At 33.7% G+C, this 25,460-nt stretch overlaps 2 protein-coding genes across 4 annotated transcripts; one reads left to right on the top strand and one right to left on the bottom strand.

The window, feature by feature from the left end:
- Positions 1-261: 261 nt before the first annotated feature.
- LOC120130898 (protein HESO1-like) lies at positions 262-7,646 on the bottom strand. 2 transcript variants are annotated; one of them, XM_039148048.1, is made up of 11 exons: positions 7,570-7,646; positions 7,290-7,386; positions 6,671-6,859; positions 5,886-6,062; positions 4,486-4,670; positions 3,420-3,515; positions 2,608-2,653; positions 2,401-2,507; positions 2,146-2,247; positions 1,827-2,069; positions 262-1,493 (listed from the first exon to the last, which is right to left on the bottom strand). In XM_039148048.1, the coding sequence occupies exons 2-11, from the start codon at positions 7,306-7,308 to the stop codon at positions 765-767; spliced, it is 1,893 nt and encodes a 630-aa protein (XP_039003979.1). In that variant the 5' UTR covers positions 7,309-7,386; positions 7,570-7,646; the 3' UTR covers positions 262-764. The 2 variants fall into 2 exon arrangements, with proteins under 2 accessions (XP_039003979.1, XP_039003980.1); XM_039148049.1 differs by having other exon boundaries at positions 6,671-6,844.
- Positions 7,647-9,792: 2,146 nt separating this feature from the next.
- LOC120130899 (protein PSK SIMULATOR 3-like) lies at positions 9,793-16,868 on the top strand. 2 transcript variants are annotated; one of them, XM_039148050.1, is made up of 13 exons: positions 9,793-9,900; positions 10,007-10,274; positions 10,730-11,055; positions 11,212-11,304; positions 11,396-11,486; positions 12,081-12,174; positions 13,407-13,504; positions 13,705-13,774; positions 14,558-14,661; positions 15,389-15,505; positions 15,691-15,767; positions 15,927-15,971; positions 16,072-16,867. In XM_039148050.1, the coding sequence occupies exons 2-13, from the start codon at positions 10,020-10,022 to the stop codon at positions 16,568-16,570; spliced, it is 1,869 nt and encodes a 622-aa protein (XP_039003981.1). In that variant the 5' UTR covers positions 9,793-9,900; positions 10,007-10,019; the 3' UTR covers positions 16,571-16,867. The 2 variants fall into 2 exon arrangements, with proteins under 2 accessions (XP_039003981.1, XP_039003982.1); XM_039148051.1 differs by lacking the exon at positions 11,212-11,304 and having other exon boundaries at positions 16,072-16,868.
- The last annotated feature ends 8,592 nt before the right edge of the window (positions 16,869-25,460 follow it).

Here is a 25,460-nt window from a genome sequence, read left to right as displayed (position 1 = left end):
CAGAATGACTAGTTCAACCAGATACCAGAGGATTGTCTTGTCTGACATCAATACATTATATATAAACTGGTACAAACCAGAAGAAAAAATATACTTATTTTTCTAAGTGAAATATTGAACTCGTAATATCTTCGAATTATACCAAAAATTACACCTCTAAACCAAATACATGTTTTTATTAAATATTTACTTAAACTTACTTGACAAATAAACCAATCGGGTACAATTGGTTAGATAGGGTAAGATCACACCATTGACCTGTGATCCAGTTCTTTCAACCATGGTTCTAGTGATAAGGGATCTAGATACAATTTATTTACTTCTAATTTAAGCTTTTGATTTCGCATTTGGGTCTTAGTCTGATGCTGGAAAAGAATATAGGTTCAAGTCATCCACTGTTACAATTGTTCAGGATACCATCGTGTATTTGACAACAGACCATGCACATAAACTATAATCATAAACAGAACAATAAACTTAGTCCACATCACATGATAAGTTTCAACTCTCACAACCATCATTTCAGCCAGCAAATCTTTCAATATAAAAAGAAAATGTAGTACCCCAAAGGCAAGCGGGCGGGAATGTTCGAGGCGTAAGGGAGACAGTAGCAAGATCAAACCCAATTTGTACAAAAACTAATAAAAACCTATACGCACCGAGGAAATAAAAGACTTGTAGTGTTAGCTGTAAGCCAATGATTTATACAAGTAACCAAGTACATGGAGAAAGACTTACTGGCTTTCTAGTGTGATGGAAAGAACCTACCTCCTCAGTATCCTTTGCATTGAGTGTGGCTGATGTTGAGCATGTTGACCATGAGTTGGTCCGCTAGGTGGTATTGGAGCAGGAGTGCTCTGAATATGTGATATATCAACACCTAGAGAATTCAATAATGAAAAAAGGCGTCCCGATGGTGGTGGTGGTGCTGGGACAGGATAGGATAACCCTTGAAAACTTGATAAAATTGGAACAGAAATAGTAGGACGCATGACTGGAACACGGGATGTTGAGCTAACTAAACTATGAGAAAGAGGGATACTATAAGACGCTTGTGGTTGTGGTACAAAATGAGTGGATAAATGACCCCTATTTTCACCAAAAATTTTCCAATCCCTCCTGCTATTCTCCGGATCTTTCCTTTCCCATTGAATGCTTGGTGGAGGTTTAGGGGGTACATAATGAGTGGATAAATGACCCCTATTTTCACCCAAATTATGCCATTCCCTCCTTTTACCCTCCGGATCTTTCCCTTTCAATCTAATGCTTGGTAGAGGTTTAAGGTGTTCCCCAATTACTTCCCTGAACTGCGCTCCTGCCCGCTTGCCCCCAAGATGCGCCCCTTTCCATCGTTTAACACCCTTGGATTCATCCAGGCCTGTAAAATGCCTCTTCTTTGTTTGATGGGAGCCATGCTGAACAAGAAACTGTTGTTTACTTTGATTTTCTGCACCTTTTAGTCCTTCTGTTAATTGGATCTTCTTTATTTGGTTGGAGCTATCGAGGACAGAGAGCTTGGTTGTACTTTTATCCAGATTTATAGCAACACTACACTCTACACTGGACAGGGTTTTTGCTCCTTTTAGGTCTTCTGTTAATTGGATAGAGTTATTAGGGACAGAGAGCTTGATTGTACTTTTATCCAGATTTATAGCAACACTATTCCCTACACTGGACTGGGTTTCTGCTCCTTTTAGGTCTCCTGTCAATTGGATTGTGTTATTGGGGACAGAGAGCTTGGTTATAGTTTTATCCAGATTTATAGCAACACTATTCTCCACACTGGACTGGGTTTCTTCTCCTTTTAGGTCTTCTGTTGATTGGATAGAGTTATTGGCGACAGAGAGCTTGGTTGTACTTTTATCCAGATTTATAGCAACACTATCCCCTACACTAGAGGTGGTATCTCTACCAAACAAAAGTTCTTTTAGATTAGTTCCCAACATCTGACCTTCTGAAAAAGCCCCAAGATAATGAAGCGAACGATGGATGGAGCTATGTATTTTTTCAAAACCTTGCATTCCAACAGCCCTTGCAACATTTTGAGACTGATCTGTGAAATCCTCGACCTGCCATAAAAAATAGTTATATATTTCAACAACTTAAATACACCATGTCCATAAAACAAAGAAAAAACTGACTTACATGAATACTGCAAAACTCAGAATCCCAAGCTTTATATATCCAAAATCCTTCACGCAAGCTAACACAAAGCCCTTTCTGCCAAAGTTGTTCAACAGAAACAAGCTGCAGCAAGGTATGAAATGCTAAATATATTAACGAGAAATGGAAATTTCTTGTGCCATCTAATGACAAGTGCTGTTTTAATATATAAGAGGCCGACATAGAGGCTTTGCCTTCCCTTCTTGCCACAAACCTTATAACTAGAATCGACATTACCTTAACCAATAGAGTAATGAAAAGCTCTGCTAAGGATTCTTTATTCCTTATGCCATAATTCAAGTAATTTTGGACCATCTTCACTACAGCTTCAGGATCATTTCCGTCTGAAACAATGTCAAGGTCAGTTAAATGACAAAGCAATGAGAAAGTTAGATAATATAAGATAAACATAATTCTTATATCTATAAGCTACAGGGTAATCACCTTTAAATAAAGCAGAAAATGTAGGTAATATGGGTGGATCCCGAGTCTGCAAGAACAAAAATGGATAAGAAAATTGAAAAAAATACAGGCAGGTGCAATCTATACAACCTTGACACCATTATCAAGAAAAAAGACTTATTTGCAAAATATACAGCACAATATACCACTTTGCATTTCTACGTAGACCAACATAATGACATCTTTGTTCACATTTCCAAGTTTTACTTGAGATAGAACACATTCAAACACCAAAGGAACCTACTAGTTCAGGTTTTGACTTGTAACAAATTCTTTATCATGATGTTTGAGACATCCCTTTAGAAGCTAGAAGCATTAGGGACCATATAGATAAGGGACAAAGAAAATCCCAACTCTAGTAGGCAGGGATGGCTGCCGATCCTAAAAGGAGGAATCTGATATCTGATATTGACATCAGTCAATTCTTAGCTTGGCATTAGCTAGCAACTCATGATAAATCTTACACCAAGAAAGGAGCCTCAATCACATGTAATAGACACCAATTAGGCTTTTAAACCTATATTGCAGTGAAACTGATTAATCTATAAAATGAACATAGAGGTGCAATAATGAAAAGGCCAATCCCAACAGATTATTCCGAAAGTTCCAATTAAAATTTTCAAACAAGAGCATTATTCAGCTATTAACTTTCACAGTTCTTTGAGTAGATACGGAGGTAATATTATATGTAACACTTTTTTCTCTCAAACATAAACATCCAAAAATGAAAATTAACACCAGTCAAAATCAAGATGCCCTTCTGTGATGATAGCATATCTGAAAAGTATGAATACCTGCAAATGGAAAGCAACTAATAATATTAATGATAAAGAGTTCAGAGTTTGATCCTTGGAACTGTTAATATCATGGACCTTGGCCCAAGCTTTTACCTGCACATGGAAAATGAACACGTCATACATTTTCCATTTACGCGTGATGGGTGCAAAGATTCCTATATTATGCGGCGCTAGAGAAATTAAATTTAACAGTTAAGGTGGGAAAATGTTTGATAACAAATGGTGGGAAAGCAGATGTTAAATTAATAAAAGTGGGGAATTGGAGGTGAAATAATGAGTCACAAAAGAAGCCAGTTCTTTAAGAATCACGGAGTTCATGAATCATGAAAAGTATTAAAGTGGTAGTTAGATCAAGTGTTGAAGAAGAACCCAGCTATAGCAATTAGGATTTATGAGCTATTGGAACTTTTTTTTTTGATAGAAGTTGGAGGTCTCATTAAAAACTCCCTTCGTATTCGTTCACATACTAAAAGTATGTTAACGAACATTGGAAGGAAGAAAAGAGTACCTCAAATTTTATTGATAATAATACCCGATACAAAAGACACCACGGAATATCCTCTCATGGTGATGTACACCATTACAACAAACACCTTAACCCTATATAACCTCATCCAAAGCCATGTAGCTATATTTTGACAATAAGGCTACCATACCAATATCCCATAATTCATTCCAACACAATCAAATCAAACCAAACACATGGAAATAGATAAATATTCATCAAAGAGAAGTGTCCAAGTTTCCCTTAACTATTTGCCAACAAAATACCAGGTAGCAGATGTTCTAAGTGGAATGATAGCAGGTCCTAAAAGATTTGGTGAGAAAGTTGGGTTACAAAATATTAACTTCCCAACTTAAGAACATTCACATTCTTCAAGTCACAGAAAATAATGCAGCAACTTTGGCAGTAGACAAACTTAAGCAAAAAAACTGAAATAAATTGCTAGTGCAGAAAAAAATTAACGAAGTCAATATATACCCGAAAAGTGAGTCACAAATGAAGCTGAAAATTGTAAAAGAAAAGGGGGGGGGAATAAAAGTTTGAACTATCTTCACTCACCAAGAAACTAAGCTTTAGAAACCTTTCATCGATTGTAGAAATTGCACGAATAATAAGGGATTTTAAAATACCATCCCTATTCTCAACTGACACATCGCATTCAATCCTAGTTCCACGATCAATGACTTTAACAATCGGCACCCTAGCAGAGAGGATTTTTTGAATGTCACTAACATGACCTCCTCCTAAAACAAATAAAGCAAACTTGTCAGTAAAACTCTTCCATGATCATCTTTAATTCCCTAAACCAACAGTAGTCATCTCCAATAATATGATAAAATAAACTAAAGCCTCATTTTTCTTTCATCCAAGGAAGTGTAAATCATCAACAATAAAAAGGCAAGTTAGTTACTGGCATTTGAAAGCCTTAATAAAGAAATAGCTATTTTGAATATTAATAAGGAAATAGCCTTTCATCAATATGAATCAAACAATGAAAACAGTACAATGTAAAAATACAGATTTTTCTTCTTCCTTTCTAGCAGTAACACTGGAGTTTTCAATCTCTCGTATCCAAATAAATGATAATCTGAACTTTAGAATACACGAGCTCCAAAGAGATGCAACAAATTAGAGCAACACAAGCATCTCAAACAGTCATACTTTCGAATACTCTAGACGTTTAGGACCTTAGGTGCAAAAACTCTTTCAGATGTAGTAGTTCTGCAAAAAAAAAAAAAAACCCTTAAAATACACGTCTAGATGCCGGATACACATTAGTCATATCCATCCTCTTTTTAAATGATAAGAACAAAAAGATATGAAGTTGGTGAACCTTGATGTATACAATCTCATTCGTTTATGGCTATTTTTTGTCTACAAAAAGAAATTGACATTTTTCTTAATTAATCATGTGCTCTTCAATTACTGTAAGGTCTTAATCATTCACTATTCCAATTTGAACACTGCGACTACATTTTGTTTCTGTTCAATGTTAAAAATTTCACCTGTATCTATAATCCCTACTTACAACATTCTTTTGTCTTTTAACCAGAATATTTACTCAATGTAATAGAATGAAAAGGTCTATTTTAAATATTCCTAAAAATGATCCTCAAAGCAGAACATGCTAGCTTATTATTTCTTTTCAAGTTGAATAGCTTTACGAACAGATTTATTTTATTTTGTGGTTAAAAGTTTATCTATGAAATTATTTAGCAAGAACCTAAGCAATCAATTACCCAAATAAGCACGGAAGGAAATTAAGTTTCTATTTAGTGCCTGATTCTCAGAAGTGTAGTAACCTAATCAGTATAAGGTTGACTTTATTTTATTTAGCAGCATGTTATACATAATAATACTAACAGTTTTGCAGTAGAGAAAACATAAAATATGACTAAAATTTGAAATTATTAGTCAGCGGTAAAGAATTAAAGTACTAATGAGTGTTGGGAAATTACTTCTAATGGAATGTAACTTTCTTGCCAGCTTGCGAAGGGCATTAATTTTCTTCACTCTAGAAATCTTATCCCCATTATTTGTAAAATTGATAGATAAGTCTAAATCACTTTCAGCATTGAACATGCCCATTACAAAAGAACCAAATACCTCCACAATAGGAAAACCATTACAATTTCCTGAAAGAAAAAGGTAAATTATCATCAAGATATAAAATAACAGAAAAGTAGAATTAGGGATGAAAGAAACCAAAAACTATTTAATATGTTCAACAATGCTGAATGGCCTTAGAACTATCAAAGCATGGCAAAAATAATATTGGACAGCCACATTCGATTTGACCCATTACTAAATTGTTTATCAACTTAAAAAAGCAAAAAATTCCTTAGCAGGTCATATGATAATTTGAAGAACTATACAAAGGATAAGTTTAGTGCATGCATAGAATTTACAATAATCTGTATAGGCATTTGAAGAACTACAAAAATAGATAATGTCTGGCACATGTATATACAATAATTTATATAGGCTCCATTCAAGTGATCCTTTAAGATGTGTTTTCTGATTTTTTCCCTGAAATTGCTTAAAGGAAAAGTAAAAGATCACAATTGATATAAAATGGGCAAATAACTAAAATGTACCACCAAAACTAAAAGGAGATTTCTATACAGGGAAAAAGAAAAAAATATTTCTGAAAGAATGAATTTCAGTGACAGTTTAAACAACTTTGTCCTTTAAATTTCTTTTAAATTGAGGCTTCAGAATGTTCCCTGCAAATAAAGATTACCATAAATCTCCTTGGCCATGACATTGAAGATGCGAACCAACTCTCTTCGATTATCGTAATCAATTGGTTTTGGTGAGCGACTGTTGTAAACCTCATTAAGCATTTCATCGAGACTAGAAGCAGAAGCCAGAGCAATTTTATGCTTCTCTAAGCCTTGCATCTCAAGGTTCTTGGCTTCAAGGAGCAATGCAGTGGTGAAATTTAAAGCATTATAAAAATAACTAAAATGTATAATTATCAATAATCCTCATGAGATTGAAGTTAAATTTTGCACCTGCTAAAAGGGTGAGTGTGAAATCTTATTTCAAGTAAATCAAAAGCTAAGTTTAGGTTTTCATAGATACTAACTTTAGCATATCACTAGCATAAAATGGAATGAATTGTTTGGTGGATGTTCCAAAATGCAATAAAGCTTTACTAATGAAGATTCCTCATTCACAAGCCTAAAGTCATCTTCAAAGTGTTCATAAAATTTCCCAATAATTTTACTAAAGAGAATGCTAAATTTTACCAAATTTATCATAAATCTATGAAAAGATATCATTAAAAAAACATCTGAGACCAAACATAATTTACCATAGAGAAGAATTGCATCTAAAGCTATGGCTAGATAACTCACCCTCCGTGCTTGATGTCATGCTTCCGGAATCCTTAATACCAAAACGAACAGGCTTTTTCACCTGAAAACTAACCACAACTGGATTTCAAATCTGAATCTACAGAAACGGAAAACAGGTTAAAAAGTTAGTATCGAATCTCCAAACTCATTAAAATTAACTGCAATTTGATAGAAACTTCGTTCATTAACATTTGAAATTAGCCTAATACAAAGAGATAATCCAGCGACAATAAGCTCTAAGCTGAAAATTGATGATGGAAAAAAGGAGGAAGAAATTTACCTAAAAAATTCACCTGAAAGAGGCTTTCCCCTTTACTGTCGAATAGAAGAAAAGCAAGAGCAGTAATTAAGGTAAGGAATGGAACTTACAGATAAAGGGTATCGCATTGTGGACTCGCAAACTGTCAATTGTTTTAACCGCCGTCAGTTCCACTATTAATGCTTCCCCGCTTCGCAATTCTCTTATGCCCTGCATTTTAACCGTCGCTTTGATTTTTTTTTCTTTAAGAAGATAAAACAATTACGTATTTTTTTATTGGCTTTGTAGTGTGTACCCCCGCTAGTGGTGATTTTAAAATTCGGTTTGAAAAGGTAAATCATTTTTTAATATATGAGTTTTTAATTTGTGATTATTTATTGAATAAATTTTAAAAATAATTTTTTTATTAATATGGAGTAATTACAAAATAATATTTCTTTAAAAATAAACTCAATCTTTCGACATTTTGAACGCTCATATTTCTGATATTTATGGTGTCCAAATTCGGGTTCTCAAAGAATAACAATAATTTTTTTATCACAGAATTTACTTGATTCGTGTTTTTAAAAATAAACATAAATTATTTTATTAATATAATAAATATGATATAATTGTGCAAATTGTTACAATAATGCTCCCATCAAAATTATTTTAAGATATATGGTTGGTAGAAAATTATTAAGAGTTTATGATATTTGTTATAGTAAATTAGGAATTATCACATGAACATGACGAGTTTTATAAAGTATAAGAGTCTATTCGGTTCTAAAAAACATGTATTATTTTTATTTTTTTACAAATATAAAATACCAAAGAAAATACATTTGGTTGAAAATTTTAAAAAAATAATTTATAGAAAATAAAAAAGTGTGACCGTGAAAACATAAAAAATATATTTTTAATATTTTCATTAAAATTATTTTAAAACTTTAAAAAATTTAAAAATACAAGATCTAATTTACACAAGTTCAAATTATTCTAACAACAATTTTTTATCTAATGATAACTAAAACTCTCTAACTTTTATTAAAAGAAAATCAATATGATCATTTGTATTTTTTCTACATTCAATGTGTTTCTTATACGAAATATTTTTTATAATTTACTTTTTAGTATTTTTATATTTTAATGTGTTAAACATCTTAATATTTTTTATATTTTATATTTTAAACTTAAATAATATCTTAATTTTCTAAAAATATTAAATAAGTCCAAAAATTTTCTAAAAAATAGTTAAACCATTGAACTTAATAAAAAAATAATTAAATTTATCTGTCAAATTATCGTCCTTAGTGTACTATCATAACAACATCATGAACTTCGTATCAACATTGTAGATTGCCATATAAGTTTTGTGAGCGCCATGATGATTTAATTATGTTAGTCAAAGGATTAGGTAAAAATACTTTCTCTGTTTACGGATCATAATAAGCGTAAAAAAATTCAAGGGCTATACTAGTTTTTTTAATTAAAACCTTAAATACCACTAAATATATATATATTATTTTAATGACATTTCTGTGTGTTCTAATTTACACCAATGTTTTTGTAATTTTTTTTTTTAAATACCACTAAAACTTTTTCAGTTTACGATGAGAGATCAAAATGAAATTAAAATGTAATGTTAGTAATGATTTAAAAGATAGTCGGTATATAAAAAACAAAACTAAAGTGATAGTTGAGTGACTAAATATGTTTAGTATCTAAACTTTATTTTTATTCCATTTTGGTACTCAAATTTTTTTCCCTTCAAAACCATACCTAATGTATAGTTTAGGTTTTAATTTGGTACCCACCATTAAAATATTAAAAAAACTGATGGTGTAACATTTTTTTTCAATGATGATATAGTATTATCTTATGGTGACACGTCAACATCACTGTTAAGTTTTTACGGTAAGATACCAAATGAATCCTAAACTATTAAAAATATAAAGTTTAAGTGGCAAAACAGAATAAAAATAATAATTTAGGCTGCTAAACATGCAGTTTACCCATTAAAATAAACAAACTATTCAACTAAACTAAGCCCACTGGAAACTAATGAAAGACGATCTACTTGTAACAAAACGGCGACCGTGAGTCAGCGTAGAAAATGTTTGGAAGAAGAAAAGAGAGAGAGAGATCGGCATTTTGACCAATTCGCCCAATTTACGTTCTGCCTTGTCCAACCTGCCACCTGCTTGCCTTGCGTTGATGTACAAACAGTGGAGAGAGAAACATTACAATCTTATTTTTCTATTATTTTTAAGTATAAAACACATTAATTCCTTGACGCGGGATGGCATTGGGTGGACTTTCACTTCTTTCTTTGAAAAATTCTAAGCTTCTTCTTTGGTTGGGTATATGCTGGTAAGATAACACCTTCTTCTTCTTCGTCTTCTCTCTCTCTCTTTTTTTAATTATTCTTTTTTTGGGTATAGTTTTAATGTTGGAGTGGAATAATAATACTAATCAGGAGAAGCTGAACAATGGGCGGGATTTGTTCGAGGAGCGGCGTCAAAGATGATGGGTTTGGGAATGGCTATGGCGGTGGTAATCTCAACCATTATCAGAGCAAGGACATTCCTGTAAATGTCTTGATGAATCCACCCGAAGTGAGTGAAATCGCGGAGAAGAGAATCGAAGAATCTGCTGATGATTTCTACGATGGGATTCCCCGTTTTACAAGGGACATGTCCCAGAAATCTAGATCTGTTAGGTCCACCCAGGCTGCTGTTGCCAAGGTAATCCTCAAATTCTTCTCTTTTATAAATTTCTCCTTTTAACTTCATTTTAAATTAGCTCAAGCTTCGGCTGCCACCATAGTTTCGCTGTTGATTCTTTATGTGATGTTTCCATTTCCGACAGAACAAGTTGAATGAAAACTAAATATGGAAATCAATATAAATATATATGAGTGGATAAATCCCATTAAAAAGTTTAATTGAAATGAGTATTTTGTACACAAAGCTCAGTCGTTTGTTGATGGATTAAGCAAGAGTTTCAATTACTATATTGCCTTTATATTTTGGATATATATTCAATTTAATAAAATCCATTCGTACATCAGCTTTGATTTCTCTTTTCCTTTAAGGAATTCTACTGAACCATAGCCGATTTATATTTATCCTAAATATTGTAGGCATTGATGCTAATTTCATCAGAAACCTTATAAATGATCCTGCCCTTAACATTGCAGGTTTCAGAGGTCAGTTCCCGTTTAGGCAAAGCTGGATCAGTTGGACTAGGAAAAGCAGTGGAGGTATTGGATAGTCTAGGGAGTAGCATGACAAGTTTAAATCCTAACACCGGATTTGCTTCTGGAGTAACAACTAAAGGCAATGAACTTTCAATATTAGCCTTTGAGGTTGCAAACACGATTGTTAAGGGTTCAAATCTTATGCAATCCCTTTCTAGAAGAAACATAAGGCATTTAAAAGAGGTGGTGCTGCTCACCAATGGTGTTCAAAATTTAGTATCTAAAGATATGGATGAACTCTTAAGGATTGTTGCAGCTGACAAAAGGTATATAACTATCAACTACTCATGATAATTCTTTCAACTAACCTTGTTTCCGTTTTGTGTCTATCCTTTTAGTTTGTTTAAGAAGTGTCTTCTTAAAAACCTATGAACTCATGCTTAACTTTGTTGTTAAGAATCTGTTTAACTCCATATATGCAGGGAAGAACTGAAAATTTTATCGGGAGAAGTAATTCGTTTTGGAAACCGTTCAAAGGATCGTCAGTGGCATAGCTTGGAACGTTATTTTGAGAAGTATGGATGTTATATAGTAGTTCAGTGAATATTATTTTCAATGTGCTAATGGGCTTTGTTTTGAGTGATGCATTTGTTTCTCATTTTCCAGAATCAGCCGAGAACTTTCACCTCAGAAACAATTGAAGGAAGAAGCAGAATTAGTAATTGAGCAGTTGATGATTTCAGTTCAATATACTGCTGTAAGTTTTGTGATTCACGTCACTGAGTATCAGTATAGTTTGTATAGATTTATATTTCTATTTAGTTTATTGTTTTTCTTTTATATTCAAAGAGTTCAAACTATCATATTCTTGTAAGGAATTGAGTTTCCATGGGAACTTCAAAACCTGACTTTCAAACAATTGCAAAAGATTGACCTATAACTTAACATGGCAAAAGCATTGAAACGTATTTAAATTATTCCGATTACAGAAAATCTGGAATTTTCCAAAAATAAAACTCTTAATTGCTGAAAAACTCAAACAAATAAAATGCTCCATTCCCTAGTTCACAAGCAGTTTGAAAAAAAAAATAAGAGACTTAATGCTGATTGTTCTAACCTATTAGATATTAATGAGCTCAACATTAAATAATCTCCTTATTTGAGGTTCTCCGTTGTATTTAACCTTTTATTTCCTTGAATAAGTACTATTAATCATGGTGTACTAGGAGGCAACATATCATAGGCACTTTTTGTTCAATGTTCTTCGTGCAATGTATTATTGTTTTGGACCAGTACTAAATAGATTGGAAACTATAAGAAGGATAAACAGAACTGCTTTTTTTCACTGCAGGAACTATACCAGGAATGGCAGATTCTGGACAAATTTGAGCAAGATTACTTGCGTAAGCGTCAAGAGGAAGATAATTCTGCTGGCACTCAGAAAGGTGACTTCTACATCTCCTTTGGATGCTTGTATATAATTTCTTTAAGTCGCTCTTGATTTGAGATGTTGCTTTAGTTGTAACCTAAGCTATTGACGATCAAGAAGTATTTTGTTCTGAATTTAGGTTCAATTATTTGCAAGAGCACATTATCAAGTTATTCATAGAATTAGAAAATAATCAAATATGAAAAATATATAACAGATAGTATTGATCATAAGAGCTTCCTTGTTGGAGATTTTTGTAAAATGACCATGAAAGATGATATATGCCTTGTGTAATTGTGCATAAGATGAATGCTTCTGAAATAAACATGTTGGAATGAGATTGTGGTTATAGAAGAAAAGACAATTAAAAGATACAGTCCATAAATTGAGAACAAGCTAAGAGTGGTATTTTAGTCTTTGGATAAGAGTTGTCAAAAATAAAGGAGTTCCTTTATTTATGTGGCACAATTTTGGACACAAAGGCTACATGTCACTACAAGTTGAAGGTGGGTTAACCCTAGTTTTGTTTGCTCTTTCTTTATTCCCCTCCAAGCTAGATTCCTTGGTTGTTGGGTCTTCTCAGATGTGAGAATTAGCATAACAATGATGCGGAAAGGCATATAGAAAGATAGCCATTCATAAAGAAATATGAGAAAGGCATAAGTAGGTGGGTCAATCATGTTTTTCTTTGCTCTTCTTTTTATTCCCCTAAAAGCTAGCTTCCTTTGTTGTTGGTACTTCTCAGGTGTGAGAACTGACATAAGAAATATGAGGAAACATTGAGAAAGATAGATGAACGAGATAGTTGATCTCTAACTTGTTTCTAGGAATATACTGATCTTTGTATTTGAAATTTTTTATGTAGCAAGAATTATTAATCCACATGTTTCATTTCTTTAGAGTAGCAGATTAATGCCAGGTTCAAGGCTTGCATTAGAGATGGGGAATGGTGCATATTTCTTTATATTGATTTTTTAAAATGAAAATATGAATCACTTTTATTCTTAGGTTATTTTGATTATTTCCTAATTAATGGCAATGCCTTAATTTTCAATGCTGCACTTAACTCTTTTGCATGGTTATATCTCCTTTTACGTCTTTATTTTCACCTATATTCACCCCTTCCACCCAAAATAAATGCATAAATAAAAGTCTTGTAGAATTTGGGAGAAGCTTGAACAGAATTGGAGCTATTTCTCTGCAAACTATTAAATATCCAGTTTGTATCATTTTTCTTTTAATATGCAGGTGATAGCCTCGCTATCCTGAGGGCTGATCTAAAAAGCCAAAGAAAGCACGTTAGAAATTTAAAGAAAAAGTCACTTTGGTCCAGAAGTTTGGAAGAGGTATTGCATATTACCTTTTCATTTAACCTTTATTTTTCCATGATGACACTTTTTGCATATATCCTTCTCTCTTTAACTAATACTTTTTCCCATTAGAAGAGTAGAAAACACCATTGGCTAATAAGTTAGTTTCATGAAATGTTAAATGTCGAGCAAAATGTGATGTTGATACTTATTCAACCTATAATTTTTGGTTGCAGGTCATGGAGAAACTTGTGGATATTGTTCATTACTTGATCTTGGAGATCCAATATGCCTTTGGTAGTAATGGTATGTGCTCATTCATTAATGTTCCCATTTTCAAATGTCAAATATTTAAGTTATGCAGGAGCATGATTGATACTGAATAGTTCAGTGTTGTCAAGGCTACAAATTGCAGTGCAAATCAAGCAAAACACCTTAGTTCCTATCCAAAAAAAAAAAAAGCAAAACACCTTAGTGAGGTGCTCATCTTTCTTTCAAGGGAATAGGTTCCCAAAGAGCATGCCCAAATAAAAACCTGGCTATTTTCATGTATAAAAAGTTGAGAAATATACTTGTTGCACAACTCTTTGTAAAGAAGGAAGTGAACAGAACTTGGAATTTTTTATGACAGGTTACTGTTAAGCATTCAACTTAAAAGCACTTGGTAATAGGTCAAAGGAAACCCAATAGTTAAATGGATGTGAAAACAGTTGGGCCATGTAGTGAATTGTTCAACTTTTAATTGTGCATGTAATGGTGTATACTGTTTTTTATGTTTAATTTTTATGAATATAGATACTTGCTATATCACAGGAAACATCCACTTAATAGTTATGATTATGCTTGGTCTCGGGAACAGATTAGATCCATGTAATGGAGTAAACTATATAATATTTATTTATTTTTAACAAATTTAGATACTAATGAGACATGATACATATGATTTTCTTCTTCCTGCATATTTAATTACTGTCTAAAAATTCACTTGAGCAAGGGCCTATTTTGTGTCTTGAGCAATATACTGTTCATGGATTAAATATAAATATAGATGTTCCAATGATTTTTTTCCCCTTCATTGAAATTTTATAGAGTATCAGATATCAGCTGAAGGATCTGTGAGCAGTCGTCAAAGATTGGGACCTGCAGGCCTTGCTTTGCACTATGCAAATATAATTATGCAAATTGATACTATTGTGAGTTTGTATTCTTTGATTTTTCTCTTGCATGTATTCCTGTTTGGCATTGATTCTTCCATAGTTCTTTTATTTTTATATTTCAAATTTTGTTGAAAATGAGTATGGAACACAATATTTTTAAGGTTATTGACAGCATAAATTGAACTGAGCCCAATGTGTATGCTACTTATGACATGTCATGCATTCTAATATTATCTTTAACTTAGTTAGACAAACCACAATTAAAAGGAAAATAAGCATGGGCGAAAGATTGTCTAAGCTGTTAGAGAGATACAAACATGCATGTGTATGTTTACATAACTACATATACATGTGTAAATGTGCATGCATGCGTGCTTTCCTGGAATTGCACAAGGATAAAAAATGTGTTTGGGAAAGGTTTCTCATCCTAAGTGACCTATTGAAGAGTTCTCCTCCTAATCTAAGTTTTAGTAAATAAAACAATGCATAAAATTTAATAAAAATATGTTAAGAGCATGGTCTTGTTCTTGCTTTTTACCTTGAGTCGCTTGAATGGTTCATTCAAAGTTTGGCTAATGCCCTGCTTGACTTGGGTACAATGGGATTACATTAGTAGTTTAATCAGATTTTCTTTTACCTACTATATATGATGCACTGGTTTTATCTAGTTTGTCTTAAAATAATCACATATCTACTCTTCTTGATTTTGCTTCTATAGATTTATGTTTTCAAAGCTTCCTCCTATTATCCTTATGTTCATCAGGTAGCCCGATCAAGTTCTATTCCTGCAAATACAAGGGATACGTTATACCAGAATTTGCCACCCTCCATAAAATCAGCTCTACGCCGAAAATTACAATCTTTTAATGTCAAAGAAGAGGTATTCCATGGTTTGCCAATTTCTTTTTTGAAGGGAAGATGCAGTTTGTTTCTAAAAACAGAATAATAGTTCAAAATAAAAAACGATGGATGTTTTCTTTTATATTTCTTGCCAACTAAGCAGTTCTCGTCAGTAATCCTTTTATGTTTGTTTACCATCTTATTCGCTCATATGGAATTCTCCAGCTTACTGTTAAAGAAGTCAAAGATGAGATGGAGAAGACGTTGCATTGGCTTGTTTCAGTAGCCACCAACACCGCCAAGTAAGATGGTTATCCTTTGTTTTCTCAAGATCCAAAATGATAATCAATTTCACAAATAAGAAGCTTCCATCCTTTTCTTTAAGTTTGTCTTAAATTTTTTGACCATTTTTATTTGTTAACCGTTCTAATCATCTCTGTTCTTTCATTGCACTTACGCAGAGCCCATCATGGATTTGGTTGGGTTGGGGAATGGGCAAACACAGGGTGAGTAACTATAGGTTTCCACTGATTCTCTTGATTAGAAACCAGCAAAATATGCCATAGAGGAGGAGAAACTGACTTTTTTTTCTTCTTTTAAACAAAGTTCTGAGCTCAACAGGAAGCCTTCAACTGGGCCAGCCGATGTGATCCGGATCGAGACACTCCACCATGCTGATAAAGAGAAAACCGAAACCTACATTCTTGAACAACTATTATGGCTCCACTATTTGGTCAACAAATCAAAGTCAAGTGTCGCTCTTGGCTTGAGGACATCTATCAAAACCCAAATTACACCCGCACAGAATAATGAGCAGCTCAAAACTGAGCCTACTGCCGGTCAAACGCCAGAAGAAGAGAAGTTGTTGCAGGATTTAACTAAGAAAGTAGGAATCAGGGGAATTAGCAGAAGTCTGGATTTTGACTGTGAGAGGAGGAAATTGAGAAAGCACGACCGCCTGAGCAAGAGCACACACTCTCCTCCAAGAGAAAGCAAGGAAAAGGCCTTGATGAAAAGGCTTCCTTCGGGGGTTCCAATTGTTGGTTTTGGCGTGTACAAAGAGAAAGCATTGGATGTTATCGACAGAGTTGACAGTCTCAGCTAATCTGTAAGACGACCAGAGTGCAGGAGAGAATACTGATAACACGAGTAATGAGGAGGCATTGACATATAAATAATTTTGTTTCTGCAGTTACTACCATAGAAGGGGTGTTCAGGTCGTGCCACACTCGGAATAGCATTCTAGACTTTTTGGCGAACCTTTCAATCTTTGCATTTCCTAGAGCGAATTCCTTCCCTTTTACTCAGGCATCTATTGTAAAAGAGTGTCTGTTGGATGCCATGTTTATAATCTTAAGGCGGGAGATTGGGAAAGAGGAGGGTGCTGCTGCTGGAATGGCTTTACTTCCTGTACATGCTACAGTGTTATTACTATTAGGCAAGTCTATCTTTTTGGTAGAGATATTTGTATTATATAGCATAACCTCTTTCGTTTCTTCAAAGGTGCTCCTTGTGTTGTTTATTATCATCCTTTTCACTCATCCAAAGGAGTCAATTTCATTTTGTCGTACCCTACCGTAGGGCAGTATAGAGGTAGAGGGGCATGCCGTAATGCTCGAAAAGACTGAGAAGTAAAAGACACATTGATGATCGAAACCCTAAAAAAATTAAGAAAACTACCCAAAACTAATCCATCAATCTTGACATTTGTCAAAAGGCTATGATTTAAAAAAATATTGATTTATTGAATTAATGAGTTGTTCAAATTTTGTGCCTAAAGTAAAAGACACCATTTGTCAAGATCCAGGGAAACATGATATATAGACCACTATAATCAAACAAGGATGACAGAAACTTGAAGGATCCTGCTTCATGAATTTGAGAAGAGAACATATATCAGTTTTGCATCCATACCCTTTATATAGGATTTAAGCATATTAGGTTGCATTTTGCATGTAACACATTTCAATCATGTCATACAATTTTTGTTTAAATAATATATGAAAGCTCATTATACTAAGGCAAGGTAAAAGGTTAGTGCTCAATTATGACTTGGCGTCTTTGAATCGAAGAAGCACGATCGTTTTTAGATTTGGTGTCCTCAAATGAAAGAACAAATCACCTTTGACTACGACTTGGCGTCTTCAAATGAAAGAACAAATCACCCTTTGACTACGACTTGGCATCCTCAAATTTAAAGGAGTAAGACCGTTCTCAGAATTGATGTTCTCAAATGAAGGAGCAAATCACCCCATGATTATTACTTGGTGTCCTCAAATCTGAAGGAGCTAGATCATTCTCAGATTTGGCGTCCTCAAACGAATAGACTAATCACCCTAACTACGAGTTGGCATCCTTGAATTCGAAAGAGCAAGATCATTCTCAGATTTGACATCCTCAAGCAAAGGAGCAATCACTCTCTAATTGTGACTTGTCATCCTTGTAACACCCTAAATCTGAATAGGCTTAAAGTGTCAAATTGGGCCGCTGAGGCTACCCCTGATTTTAAAAGTATGTTTATTTTCATTTCAAACATACTGAATGATATAATAAAAGACATAAATAACTATTATAAAATATTTTATAAATCGGAGCTCCATGACACAATTTAAAATTAAAATAGTACAAACTCTTAGTTGATAAACTAAATACATAAGTAAGGTCCTATTAATACATATGCTCACTAAAGCTATAGTACGATACTCTGAAGGAGATGCTGGAAGTCCTGTTGCGATGGTGCTCCACGAATGGCTTGAGCTATTGACCTGCAAACAAAAAATATCCTAACGTTGAGCTTACAAAGCCCATTAGTTTAATCGCTACTCTAGAGCATCATTATGAGTCCCATAAACATAAGTGTAATACCCCAAACATCGGGTCAGTAACTAAAATGTAAGGATTTAAAATTTAACGATTAATTTTGATAGATTGAAAAGTTTAAGGACTAATTTGGAAATTTCTATCTAGGACTCAGTATTAAAGATTGAAGAATGGAAGGGCATATTAGTCTTTTTACAGGAAATGAATTTAAAATTCATTTCTAAACCCATTTAAGCATGTGAGGAAATATAAAAGGGAAAGAAAAGTCTCGAACTCTTGGTTATTTTCTCTTCTTCTTTCTTTTTCCCGTGAACCTCCATTTCCAAGGTGAGTTACTTTCAAGTTGGTGGTTTCTTGAATTTTTAAGTTGATTTTTAGTCCTTGAGTGATATAAAAGCTTAAGGAAATGTTAAAGATGATTAGAAGCTAAGAGATTGAGGAATTATGGTGAATGAGGTAAAAGGTTTTTATGGGAATTTATGAAATATGGTTAGTAATTGGATTCTAAATGCATACTTGACTTGTCAAAAGTCTAATTAAGGTGTTTGAAGTCTTATAAATGATTGAAAACATGTTTCAATATTTGGTGTGATTTTTAGTTTTAAGTGTTCTTTGGAGAAATTCGGATGTTATAAGGGGATTAATGGATGTAAGTTAGTTGGGATAAGTGATAATGAGTTTGATGGCATGATTGGAGATAAGAGTAAGAGATTTAGGTGAAAGTTGGGTAAAATTCAAAGTGAAATAAGTAAAATCTGGGTAAGGGTATCGATACTGGAAGAACAGTACCGATACTATAAGGTTAAATTGAAGAAAAGTGTATAAATACGATGAATAATCAATACTGATTGAAGTAGTATCGATACTGATGTGGAGGTATCGATACCATGAGTAAGGTATCAATACTGTTACTAAAGATGGATTCCAGAATGCTAAAATGGTATTGGTACTGATGTAGGTATCAGTACCATATAAGAGAAGTATCGATACTGTCTGAAATTTAAATTGGATGGTTTATTTCGTTTATGTAAATGCAAATTTGTTAATAGTTAATCGAGATTCGGTATTTATCTTGAATACATTGATGTGTAGATTGGGATCGAAAGCTTACTTAACGAAGCGATATAGTACGAGATTGAACGAAAGGAAAAAGATTTCCTTTTAGGACTTACGTGAGGCAAATGTGAGTGCAAATTATTGTTTTATATTAGATATGAAGACGACTTGCAATAGGCCAACCTCGAAGGTTTTCGATCGAAAACTGTTTTATTTATTTTATGAATTATTCTTATGATGCTATATATGAAACTATTTTCAAAGTATTGTTTTGATTTTATTGGTATGTGAAAATGTTTATATTTGAATATGCTCTATGTGAAAATGTGCCAAGTGAAAAATGTTCTACGTGAAAATACCATATGTGAATGTACTCTACGTGAATAAAACACACTTTGAATAATGAAATGAAAAATAATTATATGGTTAAAGCCCAAAGTATATGTATGAGAATTAGACGTATAGTTGGCATGCCAAGAGTATAGAGTTATACGCGGTCATTTGAGACATTTCTACGTGGTTCTTCGGGACAAATTCTATTCGGTCCTTTGGGACATATATACGTGGCACTTCGGTGCAAATTCTACGTGACACTTCGGTGCAAATTATATGAGCAGTGGTGAATGCATTAGTGCACAACCTCAATGTACTCAAATATCTTGAGTTCTCAGAAATATGCGTTGGGCTAAGATAATAAAGTGATATAAATTGAATAATGATTAACAATATATGTAGTCATGAAATGATCTTGATTTCAATATGAAATGTTTTATGTGGATTGAATAGGCAAGTGTTTTTAAATGGTTTATTATACTCATTATTGCCTCACTAAGTCAACGACTTAGCGTGCGAGTGTTTTCACACATAAGTTATAAGAGATCGGAGGAGCAAAGCTAGGAAAGAATAACATACACCTGAAGAAGATCAGATCAGAATAATTTGAACAACATGTTTCTTATCATTTTTTAATTTTGTTGGCATGTATCATAAGTTTTTTTAAATTATAATGCTATGATCAGTTTTTGTAAACATACCCTTTTATATTTATGTATATCAAGTATTTACTTTCATTGTTATTTATGAATTTCCAATGTTAGTTTTGTTATAAGGGTTTCACTACATAAATACAATTAAAAGATTGACTTTTCAAAGACTAAAAGTTTTGAAAAGGTAATGTGACACCTTGGATTCGTATCCGGGTTGGGGGTGTTACAATAAGCATGCTAAAGACATGGTACTAAGTAGTAGGTGCATGCATGATCTTAATCGAGTGCTACCTACTTAGAGCTCAACTGTTCTATCACTAAAACATCAGTCTCATGCTTCTCTTAATCCTCTGCTAAAGGCCTCCCCATGGGTACACCTTTAAGGGGTCTCTAATCTTATGACTGTAACTGCTACGCATTATCTAAATGCGATACTAACACTCATTTTTATTATCTAAATGTAACAATAACTTTGCTGTGCATTATATAAATACCATACTGACTAGTATGTGGTTTCACATAGTCATCATAAACTAGTTAAATAAGAGAATCCAATGTCATATAACATCGATGAAATTCTCACTAAGTTGTTGAATGATCTCCTAGTCCTCACATTGCCAACAGGTAAATTATGGAGGGGGAACCTGATATCATATAGCATCAGTACAATTCCAGCTCAACTAAAAAATTGGTTTGGTATCACATAGCCATCAAGCCAAGCTTTAAGGATATCTGTTGTACTGGACTGATGAAACTATACATGCATATCTAAGGGCCCAAAGGCCACACAACACTGACACCCTCACTCCTAGTGATTGTTCGGGCGTCACGCCTTAGTTAGCCCCTGAAGTGCCTCACGCACTGAAAATGCCCATTATGGCAACTAAGGTAGTCTGACTTCACTTTTATTTAGCTAGACACACTAAAGTGAGGTCACATTCTCATTAGTTGCTATCTCACTCGTTTTTTTATCCAGAACGTTATGAGGGTTTATTAGTCTGTTAATTTTGCTAGTTTATTAAGATGCTATATTATGGTCATTCATTACTTAGGACATTTTAGTTTTTCTTTGTCTCTATAGGAGTTTGTATGTGTTTCGTGATTTTACGATGATGATTATGTTTGTTGTTCACTGGCTGTGATACTAGCTAGCCCAATAGCTGACTCGGGTTCATTACTGGGCAACAACATTCTAATCGCTCTTACTATGCTTTCCCTCAATCCATCATCGAATTAGAGGGACAACTGTACATTTACCATTTATTAACATTCTTGTAGTACATAATTTCACTATTTTGTAATCTGATTATTTTGTCTTACCACTTGTTGGTACATCTTCTGTAACAATCCTTATTCTTAGGTGTTCTTTACGTGTTCAACTGAAGATACTTGGATGCATTATGCCTAGTATGGTTATTTTGGTTGTAACTCGCTCCTACAAGTGTTTCTAGGCCCCTTTGGCCATTTATGTCCCCCATGGACTAAGTTCTACCATTACGAACCATCTTTAGCTCTTATGGGCCTTAAATAGGTTAAATATAACCATCCAAAGTGAGTAGTATTAATACCTTACTTATAGTATCGATACCCTACGGGCAAGTATCAATACCCTTATGAGTATCGCTACAAAAATGGCTTTTGTTGTTAAAAATATGACCTAATATCGATACTCTATACCCTAAGTGTCGATACTATAGGGGTAGTATCGATACTCTTCCCAGTAGTATCAACACTCCAAGTTGAAAATCCCTAATTTTCTTTCCAATTCATCCATATCGATACTCAAACCCATAAATGTCTTGTTTAGACTTGGGAAACACCAAAAAATCATCCTAAATGTCTTAATTTGGCTCCTAATCATGTGTTAAAGCTTTAGAAGGTTACTTTGGGTTTTAAAGTGGCATAAAAACACATTCTTTATATCTAAAACAACATTTAATCATGAAATCAAGTTTTAACCTAAAATGCTCAAGTACACAAATCTTAACAATTCTTCATATTTATGAAATTTAACACCCACTACCTAGCCTAGAAGTTTCGACCAAATATCATATATCATCACACTCCACAGAGTGACTTAGAAATTTATGTGATTAAAATAAACATTTTAACATAAGATAAAATATGTCTAAATATTTAAAAGTAAGAGTCTGATAATTTTAAACGCAGTTTCAAAGTAATTAAAAATAAACCAAATGCCCAGTCTATAAGAGTCTGACAATTTTAAACGCAGTTTAAAGTAATTAAAAATAAAACAAATGCCCAATATGTAATAGTCTGATAGAAATCATACAAGTAAAATACTGATAATTGAGACTTGGTCCTCCAGATATTGATCCGATCCTAATGTCTCAAACCGTTTGAAAGGGAAAAAAGAAACAGGATGAGCCAAAGCCTAGTGTGGTTTGAAACTAATTCAAACAAGTAACAAAATTTACAGGTGAAACACACATTTAATCATGACATCATATAAGAAATATAATAAGCATCATATATGAGGAATTATGCATTTAGTAAACATTATCAATGCACTATGTCTAAACAAATATGCAATTTACCAATATTAACATTTCTGATAACATCTCTAATGACAACGACTCCATTAACAACAAATCCAATAACAGCGCCTAACCCCTGATACTCCACCAGATTCGGTGGGTGGGCGCTTATTAACAAATTTTATAATGATATTTGTGCATGCCTCGTCAGATTTTTTTTTTAATCTTGAAGGGTCAAAATGACTTTTTAAAAATAATAACAATATAGGCTTAGATGCAAATATTTAAAGAGTTATAATATATATCATTAGATATATAAACAATTTAGAACAAAATCAAATTAAGAATTAAACATGGGGAATATAATGTCACTAAACCATATATTTTTCTAAATAGATATGGAATAACAACGGAATTTAGACAATGTGATTCACATTTGTTCTAAAAAAATAGTGATTTTTTGTTTAAATTTGGATAACAAATATGACAATGATATCTGTAAACTTCAAATAGTCTAACAATAATTGTAAGATATGAAACAATATATATATACAAAAATACAAACTTATTGTAAATTTTAGAATTATAGAAAAACATATATGAAGTTTAATTTGTTGAGGTTCAATCAAGGAAAAGGTATAAGATATTGAGTAAAACTTCTAGCGTCGTCTAGGCACTGAGGACGTAAGCACATTGCCGAACCTCGTTAAAATTCTTGTGTTCTTTCGTTTTCTTTACCTGATTCTTCAACATTGAGTAAAATTCTTGTTGATTCTTCAACGAGGGTGAAGGATCTGTTGGCGCAGCAATGGATCCTGAAGGCTTTGCGACCTACAAAGCCGGCGTCGATGGAGGAGGAAGATTGGGAAGAATTGCAACAGTGAGCGGCATGAACCATACGATTATGCTTGGCGGACGAGGTCATGTATCACGTCATGTATCTGTCGTCTCCAGACGAAATTTGGAGGAAGATGGAAAGTCAGTTTATGTCCAAATCCTTAACGACAAAACTATATCTAAAGCAACGGCTGTATGGGCTGAAGATGCATGACGATCATGATTTGGCGCAACATGTGAATGTCTTCAATCAAATCATTTCTGATTTGGCTCGGCTTGATGTGAAAATTGAGGATGAAGACAGAGCGATGATTCTGTTGTGTTCGTTACCTCCCTCTTACGAACACATAGTGACTACTCTTACATATGAGAAAGAGACTATCAACGTTGAGGAGATTACTACAGCCTTGTTGACTCACAACTAGCGGAAGCAGAATGCAGGGAAAAGCTCTCAAGCCGATAACTTATATGTCAAGGGTAATCGAGACCGTGGACGGAAGGTAGAGAAGGCAGAGTCTGGAAAGCAGAATTCTAGATCCAAATCTAGGGATAAGAAGACAAATCACTGTTACAAGTGCAAGAAGGCGAGACATATGAAGCTAAACTGTCCAAAGTTGAAAAAGAAGACTGATGAGAAGCGTGATGATTCATCCAAGTTTGTGAATGTGGTCGAGGATGACAACTCTGATTGCAGTGAGGGTGATATGCTATCAATTTCAACGACTCAATTGACAGATATTTGGATTCTTGATTCTGGATGTTCTTATCACATCATGCCAAATAGGGAATGGTTTTCGATATACAAGTCGGTTAATTCTAGTTCTGTTTATTTGGGTGATGACCGATGTTGCAATATTGTTGGTATTGGTGATGTCAGAATTAAGATGTATGATGGCTCTGTTCGGACGTTGAGTGGTGTTCGACATATCCCAGATTTGAAGAAGAATTTGATTTCTTTGAGCACTTTGCACAAGAATGGTTTTATCCCTAAGGCTGATGAGGATAGGGAAACCATTCAGATTGTTAAAGGAGCTTTGACTGTGATGAAAGGAAAGATGACTGTAGGGAATATTTACAGATTGTTAGAGAGTACCGTTGTAGGTGAAGTTCATTCTGTTGAGTCTTGTGATGATACTACAAAACTGTGGCATATGTGTCTTACTCATCTTAATGAACGTGGTATGGCAGAATTACACAAAAAAAATTTGTTGCATGGTGTCAAAAGCTATAAGCTCAATTTTTGCAAGTATTGTGTTCTTGGTAAACAGACTAAAGTCCGTTTCAAGATTGTGAAGCACACAAATCAAGGGATTCTTGATTATGTGCATTATGATGTATGAGGGCCTTCTACGACATCGTCTTTGGGTGGATCTAGGTATTATGTTACTTTTATTGACGATTTTTCACGGAAAGTTTGGGTGTATTTTTTTTGAGATAGATGACGTTTTTGAGAAGTTCAAGCTGTGGAAAGCTGAGGTAGAAAACCAAACAGGAGAAAAATCAAGTGTTTACGGTCTGACAATGGTACAGAGTACACAGATTCACAATTTCTACACTTCTGTAAGGAGCATGGGATTAAGAGACATTTTACAGTGCGCAAGACACTACAACAAAATGGTGTTGCAGAACGAATGAACAGGCCGTTGAATGAAAGAGCCAGATGTTTGCGGTTGAATGCGGGGCTTCCCAAACACTTCTGGGCTGAGGCTGCTAACATGACGTGTTATCTTATCAGCAGATCGCCAAGGGCATCATTGGCTGAGAAAGTTGCAGAAGAGGTATGGACTAGTCATGATGT

The sequence above is a fragment of the Hibiscus syriacus genome, unplaced genomic scaffold (assembly GCF_006381635.1).
Source record: "Hibiscus syriacus cultivar Baekdansim isolate YM2019G1 unplaced genomic scaffold, ASM638163v2 tig00110548_pilon, whole genome shotgun sequence".
Lineage (NCBI taxonomy): Eukaryota > Viridiplantae > Streptophyta > Magnoliopsida > Malvales > Malvaceae > Hibiscus > Hibiscus syriacus.
The sequence above is the reverse complement of the archived record's forward strand: the minus strand, read 5'-3'. Positions and strand labels throughout refer to the sequence as shown.

Bases quoted from the DNA above. Each gene is read 5' to 3' on its own strand.
- LOC120130898 (XM_039148048.1), bottom strand. The intron at 2,508-2,607 runs GTGATTACCCTG...ACATTGTTTCAG, and splicing joins ATTTTCTGCTTTATTTAAAG to ACGGAAATGATCCTGAAGCT. The intron at 2,248-2,400 runs GTAATGTCGATT...ACCTTGCTGCAG, and splicing joins TCATTACTCTATTGGTTAAG to CTTGTTTCTGTTGAACAACT.
- LOC120130899 (XM_039148050.1), top strand. From the start codon at position 10,020: ATGGGCGGGATTTGTTCGAGGAGCGGCGTCAAAGATGATGGGTTTGGG. The intron at 13,775-14,557 runs GTATGTGCTCAT...GAAATTTTATAG, and splicing joins ATATGCCTTTGGTAGTAATG to AGTATCAGATATCAGCTGAA. The intron at 15,972-16,071 runs GTGAGTAACTAT...TTTTAAACAAAG, and splicing joins GGGGAATGGGCAAACACAGG to TTCTGAGCTCAACAGGAAGC.